This window comes from Anoplophora glabripennis, unplaced genomic scaffold, assembly GCF_000390285.2.
Source record: "Anoplophora glabripennis isolate ALB-LARVAE unplaced genomic scaffold, Agla_2.0 scaffold624, whole genome shotgun sequence".
In the NCBI taxonomy this organism is placed as follows: domain Eukaryota; kingdom Metazoa; phylum Arthropoda; class Insecta; order Coleoptera; family Cerambycidae; genus Anoplophora; species Anoplophora glabripennis.
Genome location: NW_019417016.1, coordinates 241,220 through 250,169, shown reverse-complemented (window position 1 = coordinate 250,169; position 8,950 = coordinate 241,220). Strand labels below are relative to the sequence as shown.

The 8,950-nt window shown below is 34.3% G+C and overlaps 1 protein-coding gene across 1 annotated transcript in view; it reads right to left on the bottom strand.

Annotated features, from left to right (window-relative positions):
• The window catches only part of LOC111692090, a 20,188-nt gene extending 11,614 nt beyond the window's left edge, over nt 1–8,574 (bottom strand). The window contains exons 1-4 of the mRNA XM_023455804.1: nt 8,012–8,574; nt 7,523–7,788; nt 7,117–7,456; nt 262–426 (exon numbers count right to left, since the gene is read on the bottom strand). Coding sequence (XP_023311572.1) covers nt 262–426; nt 7,117–7,456; nt 7,523–7,788; nt 8,012–8,574 — 1,334 coding nt within the window. The remainder of the gene's footprint in view (nt 1–261; nt 427–7,116; nt 7,457–7,522; nt 7,789–8,011) is intronic.
• Nucleotides 8,575–8,950: the final 376 nt, after the last annotated feature.

Below are 8,950 nucleotides of genomic sequence, written 5' to 3'. Positions count from 1 at the left end.
TTATTATTATTATTATAACTCATTTATTCGTTTAATTTTTGTGTTACTATTAAACGAGATATGAATAAATTTCAGCATTCTCGAATAAAAAATTTAAATCATCATCAAAACCGCCATCAGCACTTTCGCACTGAGGCGCGCGGCAGCTTCGATATCAAAGGTATATAGACGTTTCTATTTTCATGCCCTTTATCGCCTTTTTCAAGGAACGTACTTATTTCATAAACACCCTGTATTGTCGATCTAAACGGCATTACTCACCTGAAGCTGCCGGCCAAATTAAGGCATCCCTGATGCAATTTCCGGTCGCAATTATGTCCTCCCCTCTCACATTCGTCCACATCGATACACATTCCGAAACGGGAATTCCATTCGTAGCCCTGTGGACATCTGCAAGTCACGTTCCACCTATTCAGGATGATATCCCTGAAATTAGTTGATTACATATCAGCGGGGCGCTCTGGAATCCGCAGGGCGCGGGGCCCTGTTTTATGGCGGTTCGGGTTCATAAAATCGAGACGCGGGACTTGTTGCTAGGCGCCGTCTTATTTTCATATCGATAATTTGGACGGCTTGTGCCGAAGCGAAACTGTGCGCTTTAATTAGTAGGCTTGGCAGCTCTTTAGGGGCGAAGCCAATGGCGTAGGTGCTTAAGATATCAAGAAAAAATAATTTATTTATTTATTTGTTTGGAATATCCAACTGGTCAAAGTCTCAGTTACAGAATTAGCGAAAGGGAATCTTAAAATAAAAAAAGGGTATAAAGTCATAGACGTAGAAGAACTTAAGTACAAAACAATAACAAACAAAAATAAAATAAATAAAGTAAATAACGTTCACAAAAGATTTGAATAACGTTAATATCAAGTCCATCTTAAGTCGATGTTTTTTGTAATTGCAAATGATTTTTTTGCGAAGAGCGCCACTAGTAAATTTGTGTAGAGGTGTGTGTAATTTTAACGCAGAGAACGTAGAATTAAGTTTAGGAACATGACAAAGTCTATGAAACTAACGCATCTGATTCAGAGCAAATGAATCTGATTTGGAAAAATATGAAAGAAATATATAATTACATGAAATAAAGACTACTAAAATTAAAACAAGTGAAGTTTATAAGGTGACCAGATAAGAACCATAGGAAAAGAAATTTAAATAAAACAACAACGGTGTGAGATATCAAATTGATTCTGGCTTTATTCATGCCGTTATGTATGCAATAGAACATCATTTAGATGCCCGTCTCATTTTTGATGACTCGGTCCAATATGTGCGGTGTTATTCCGGCAATAAAGTCTCGAATGTTGGCCTCGACCTCGTCCAAAGTGGTTAGCTTGTTGGCGTAGACTAAGGACTTGACGTAGCCCCAGAGAAAATAATCGAGGGGTGTCAAGTCGTATCATGACAGCGGCCAATTGATGAACGCTCGCCGTGAGATGACCCAGTCGCCAAATTTCCCCTTCACAACTTAGTCGCTTGTATAGCACGTAGCGCTAGTCTTATTGGAACCACAGTTCGAATATATCGATGATGTCGAGCTCTGGCCATAGAAAGTCGGTTAACATCGATCTGTACCGAGGATCATTGACGGTAACGGTGTCTCCTTCCTCATTTCGAAAGAAATAAGGTCCGATGATGCCGCCGTATCATAAACCGCACCAAACAGTTAATTTTTGTGGATGCATTGATGCTTAGCCGAACACTTGTGGATTGTGTTCGCTCCAATAACGGCAATTTTGCTTGTTGACGTAGCAGCTGAGCCAAAAATTGGCCTCGTCCAAGAATATTATTTTTTGTCCAAAATCCGGATCTCCGACCAATATTTCTAGCATCCAATTAGCGAACTCACGGCGTTGTATATGGTCGTCCGGTTTCAATTTTTACGTCAGTATATGGAAGTAGGCCCAAATTCAACCACAAAATAAGTCGGGTTGACTCTCTGGCGATGCCCAATTCAGCTGATCGGCGCCGAATCGACATTTCTGGGTCTTCCTCGATATAGTATTATAGTATCCCCATTGCAGTTTATCTAAAAGAATACTGCAAACATGATACTCCAAACAATCGATGTTCATCAAACGGTAATTTAGTATCAAATGTAACACCAAGATCAGTAAAGGGTATAACTCTATTTAACAAAGTAGATTTACATTAACTGTACATAACTTTAGCTATATCTGCTTATGTTGAAAGATCAAATATGTCAAGATTATTTGTAACCCAGTACAATCAATAGAAGATTTAACTTCCAAAAACACATTTAGATTGTCCGCATAGAGCAAATGGTATCAAGGTAGTTAGTTTAGTTTAGACCGTTAATAAAAACAACAAACAATAGTGGTCGCAGAATTGACCCTTGGGGATGCCTGAAGATCGATAACATTTACCTAATTGGATGCCACGATACTGCACAGACTTATATCTGTTTCTATTATAATACTTAAACAATGATAACAGAGCGGGGATAAGCCGATCGAATGCTTTAGAAAAATACTGTGTATAACGTACAATTTCTCGTATCTAAAGATTTAGCAATAGCTCAGGGGTGCTCAGACATGTACTATTGGCGATCTACCGCAAAAAATGTGTGTCTGTTAATAAGTGCAAGTATACATACTAAAATTTCCAAAAATTAATTAATGCGTATGGTGATAACAAAGGGAGCCACTGCTGAAAATCGTGTGTCGACAGCGCAAAAAGCAATTTGTGTAACTATCTTGTGCAACTAGCTGTTCCAAAAGTGTTTTTTTGTCTGTGTTAAGTCAGGTTCACCCTTCACCTTTTAATACTAATAATGACGTCTTAAATTATACGAGGGCATTGAACCTGAAATTGAATAAATAACCCATGATTTCCTTCATAGAGAACAAGAGTTATTTCCTTGGTGGATATCTAACATCGAATTATAGGATTAACACAGGAACGAGGCCCCACAGTTCCTGATTAAAGGAATGTAATATACCATCTGCGCTGGAATAGATTTCTGAGATTGAAACCATTACGGAAGTGTATCATCTTGATTACTTGATTAAATACCGCATCCATTCCGACTCTACATAATAGTTGTAGACATAATTATGATCTATTTATACAGAACTCAAGGAACTGGGATCGGCAAACATTTGTTTTCATTTAGACGTTTGTTTCAATTTGGGTGAGGGATGGTAATACCTTCAATTCCCTGTGACAGTAAATGGTAAATGCAATAGTTACAAAATTTCATATAACATAATTATTGGTGAATCGGGGAGAATTCGCTGAGCTGATACATTTTGATTATATCAGTGCATGTACAGAATATTGTCTATTGTCAAGTGTAGGTTTGTTCACTTAAGGAGATTCGTTACATCTCTTGCGGGGCAGGCGGTGCGGGAGGGAAGCCTATGCTTATACACGGTAATTTCGTTGTAGTACCAACTTTACATAAACTAATTTGAGCGGACTAAATATAATATATACGAATGAAATTCGTATTAACACGTATTAGCTTGCATATATTTTTCGTGTTTAATGCACGGCAATTAACTTTTTATTTGAATAAAAGTGTCTATTTATTCATTAAGAGCTTGTAAAATTGTGAATGAAATCTGGCAACATTGCCATGGCGTGGTGGTAAAAGTTGGGTCAACTGTCATTACTGTCAACTGTGCTTTGCGCGTATTCCGTAAACATGAATGAACTTCCAAGACACAACTGAAAAGCAATATAAAATGCGTATGAAACAGAATGTGGATTGATGAGAAAAATGTAAAATGTGCAAACCGAGAATCCATATGATAACTATCAAGAAGCTTAGTGTATGATAGTGAGACGTCAAATTGAAGATTATGACAGAACATCTATACTGTTCGTTTTGCAAAGAGATTTAATATTAATTATACATATGTTTTCGATTGCAATAATTTTATAGAGCTATTCAAATATAGCACGTCAGTCGAAGCGTTAAATACAGCGTACAGTGTTGCCATATTTCCTTTCATTGGATCAGATGTTTGTTCGAATTTGTCAAAACGTTATATATTCATTCCATTATCTCAATAATTACATTATAAGTGCATATTTTTATTGTTTTAAAAGGTTTAGTAATATTTAATTGTTTAATTACAATTTTATTTTCCAGATCCTAACCATTTTTAAGAGCAATAATCACGTTTGAATAAAGTTTTTTCCCAACTCCCATAAGAGCCTGTATATAAGAGCATAATTTTTAACATCATTTTTCAAAAAAACTATATTGGTAATCGATCTGATATTTTTACACGAGTCAGTTGGCATATTTAATAACAGATTTCAATGATTTTGAAATCTTTCTTACCATTTTTTTTTTCGGTACCGAACCTCCTTAATAGTATACTAAACTTTATATTACCCCCTACATGTAGCATACAGTATTCTCAACTTTAATTAGTTTTCGTAGAAAACTAATCAACTAGAGCCTAAAATTATTATGTTATTTTTTAAGCTTTTAAGCAATAATAGGTAAATGGATATTTGAGAAAAGTATTTCTCATATTATTTTTCTACAAACTATTACAATACCACAACACTGGCAACATCGCTTGAAACCCAAATTCATCTGTTTTGCCAACTTCTGGAATATTCAACCCGTCTCTACTGAAAATCATTTGGAATTCAAATATTTTTTTCTAAAATATCCCATCAAATAATGTCAATGTCCCACTATAACCGAAATCTATGTGCACAAAAGACATCTAAACCCAGATGCCCCAATTAGCATTGAATCACGCCAGCAATACACCTTTGAGTTGAGTAAGAACTTTTTTTTGTAAAACCGTGTGAATTAAGATCGAAACATTGCTACTTATTTAATAATTTTGTATCCAGCATCCAAGTGTGTGGAGTTTATTTATTTATTATTGTTGTAGAGACTTCCTTTGATCCTATTATCATATACAGGGTGAAAAGTTATAATGTCATTAATTTATATTTTATATTATTATATAATTTAAAGGAAGATAGAGAAACATGAGTAGAATACGAATACGAGATTAAAATATTTTAGATTCATATTTATGCTGAAAAAAATATTTTCTAATCATTATTTACACCCCTTTTCGGACCGCTCCTGACTCCTGATCCACAAAGGTTTATTGAGAATGAATCTTGATCTACCAAATTATTCGGTCACTAACCTAGTATTTACTGCATCTTTAATACATGTTAAACGATAAGGAGTAAACAGATCTTTTTATCTAGACACATGAATGAATAAGATTTACATTTTAAATATTAACAAGTATTATTTATTTAATAAAAGCAAAGGTATAAGGTTAATAATTGTTGATAATAATTGTTAGGTTATACAATTTAATATTTTTAATATTGTTAACATTTTCACTGTTCAATGTTTGAAAAATGCCGTTATATCTTCAAGAGAATCCGCTTTGCGATACCCTCGTAGTATTCGCTACCCCAGAGAAGTATTTGAGCGTTTATCCAGACGCCATTACATTCTGTAAGAAGACATCGCCGTGCAAGAACGGAAGATAATATTATTAATATGTTGGTTTGTGTCTATGTAAATCCCCAAATAAGTCTAAGGGAATTAGTTAGAGACCTGGGAGTTTCATATGGAACACAAGTACTTTTCTCACACGAATGACACTAATTTTGCACGAAGCAAGAGCTGTCACATATCGTTTGACATAATTTTTTATTTGTCTATTTTCATAGGACAAAGCCTCTTTCGTTATGGAAACAATAATAATCTTTATAACTAACTACTCAGATATTTGGAATTAATAAAAAACTGAAACATTGCAGTTATCAAAAAAATTTCAAAATAAAGCAATAATTCTTTTTAAGGACAAGATTGGTATAGTTTTACAATTTAATTTTGGCTTGGATTATGTCAATGTTATTTAGAGAATTAAATAAAGGAGGATGTTCTAGCACAACCTCACTGTTTTAGCAATAACTTGAAAAGAAAAAAAGATATCGACCTCCGGTTTGTGTTTTTATTTTCCATAATAAATGGTCTATCAAACCATGAAAAAGACCTATATCGTTGCATTTAATTTTTTTTAGTAAACGGAGACAATTACAAAACTTTTCTCATTAGCGTCGTCTACCGTTGCGCAGGAAAATAATATTTTTATTCCTATATCATAAAAATAAATTTTATTAATAGTTCTTTAAAATGAACCATCGTTTATTGAAATCGATTAAGGCTTTTAGAAGTTATGACAATTTAAAAATTTCAAGATAGCGTCGTTCATACTGACGATGGTAATAACAGAAAAAAAGTTCAAACAAAACTTGTGAAAGGATTAACAGTGTATATAAGAAATGTATTTGCAACTTCGGTTATATGAGCGAAATTTCGAAAAACCGACAATTTTCTGTAACACTATAACAGTTGCGCCCCCTAGCGGTGAAGTTACAAATTTGAAAATATTTTAAATCAATTTCTTTTGGTCGTAATTGTTAATAGATTTTTTACCCCATAATCGTAGCACGTCTAGTTTCCTATATACAGCCGCTCGATACCGTTAATGGATCACCCTGTATAAGTTTAACGCAACATCGTTTTGACAAACTTTTAAAGCTAATTTCTCTAGTCAAAATATATAAAATGACATAAAACGGTTCCTAAAGGTTATGTGACCTCTTAAGCCCAAAAATGAAACAGTTTTTAGTCAAAAAACACTGAGAATATGAACTTTGAAATTTTGAATTATGTTTATAAACTTCTAAAACCGAAACGGAACTGTGGAAACTTTTCAAATTTGAAAATTATGAATCAGTGTGGTCGGAATTATGAGAGATCTAAGGAATTTTACAAACCTGAAAGGACGATTTCCAAAAACATTTGAGTCTCTTGATATATCTTTAATGATTCTGGACCAATCAATCTCTGAAGGTTATAGAGCCCTTAGCAATCAGTGTAGGAAAAATAATACTTTTTTTTTGTTCTTTAGACAAGAGAATCAACTCAAAATATTTTGTTGTAATGTCGAGTTCTCAACTCTTGTTTCAACATTTTAACAACTGCTGACAACAATTTTAATGTGTTGATTAGCATTTGTATGTGTAAATATGAAGAAGATCAATGCCACATTAGTTTTGGTTTTTCTTATACCTTGACTTGACACCAACCTAAACTCAGTATTACTGGATCGGTTCACAGCACATTCCCTTTGGCCAGCAACGTTCCCAATGAAGCATGGGTTCTCAGCTGAATTCCAACAGTTCTCATACTTAGTTAGATGTCGCATAGGGCAACATGGATTGGGACAGAAGCTGTAGAGAGCACAAGCATAAGGGTCTGAGTCATTCGCGCGTACGTCTTTGTTATTTGGTCCTAGAGCGTTGTCCAAACAGTCAGCAAAGTTATCACAGTGTTCAGAGAGGTGCTTCATTTCCGGAACCTGCTGCATAGTGTACCAACACATGTAGTAGCTGGCTGTGACTCTCCACTGGAAACGTTCTATGGGACCTAAGAGCAGCATAGTTTTGTCACTCTTAATTTTCATGCATATAATCATATTTCTACAAATTTTACCTTCAAATGGTTCCGCTACATTATTACCAATTTTTTTCAATTTCTTACATTCTTCGTCTATCTGTTTAATCTGCTCGCTGTGATTTGTCATCGTCCAGTTCTGTTCCTGCATCACCACCGTAGTGTCGTCTGCTCTCTTCAGTGAGACTAATCGTATTCGCTTCCGTAAGTAGTCGACACAGCCTGAAAAAGAAGGCTCGCAGTACTTGTGTACCTCCCAGTGGAGAGATCGTAAGGGAGGGCGAGGAAACTCTTTGAAATATCTCCTGGAAATATCACAAAATAAAGAAAATAGGGTGAAACATAGCATTTCAGTCTTCCTTCAAAGTTTGACGTAATTAATAATTTGGAAGGACGTGGTATAATCATGAACTTGTAAAACAGATGTAATAAGTCCATCAAGGACACGCATTTTTGAATTTATGTAAAATCATTCTTTATCAAGTACCTTTCTTGAAGTACAGTGAAAATTTTCAGAACTTTGCTTACCTTGGAGCAGTTTCAGCATTTGTTTCATATCTTCTGTCGTATTCGTTGAACTTATATGCTCTCAAATAGTACGCTATGTCTCTAAGAGCATGTTTCATAGAAAATGGTTGCTTATAAGGTTCTTTTGTGGTGATCCTCTTCGTCCCATTAACATTTGTTACATTATCTGCTTTACTCACAGCTTCTTGGTATGTTGTGTTGGTATTAATGTCTACATCACTTTCTATTATTGTTGCAAAGTCTTCCGATGTCGAAGTGTCGGTACTTAAGCTTGCATTTGATGTATTTTCGATTTCAATGCTATTTGTATCGGCATTGCTAGTACTTCTGGTAGTTTCGATTAAGTCTTCATTTTCAGTTGTATCTTCTGCTGATGTACTATTTGGAGTATTTGGTGATGAGTTATTTGCTGACATGGGTTCTTGAGTTAAAGATGAAACCTCAGTCGTACTACTGAAGTTTGTTACATGTTCCAAGGTGTTTTGTTTAATATTTGTAGATCTTGTAGTGTTTAAAGTAACCTCATTATCTTCTGAAGTTGTTTCAGTATTAGATCTCACCATCTGGCAATATACTAAAAGTAAGAAAATAATAACATATTCAAAGAACTTTGACATTTGGTTAGGTATGGAATTATTTTACATTGACAACTAATCGGGTAGATTTTAACAGTTTACTTGATAGAGATCGCTTATGATTATCATCTGCTAAATAGTATATTTTGTGCCATATCAGGACGGCATAATTTAGTAGATGATGATTATATACTGTTGAGGGATGATGGAGAAGTAACTCTTTTTAACTAGAAAATAATATATTTAATTTTTATTTTGAATCAGTACATTTTTCAAATATTGATCCTAAAAAAATGTTGCAAGAAAATATTTAAAAATAAATAATGGCTTTAAGACTTTCACGCCCCGTAGCGAACTTAAAATT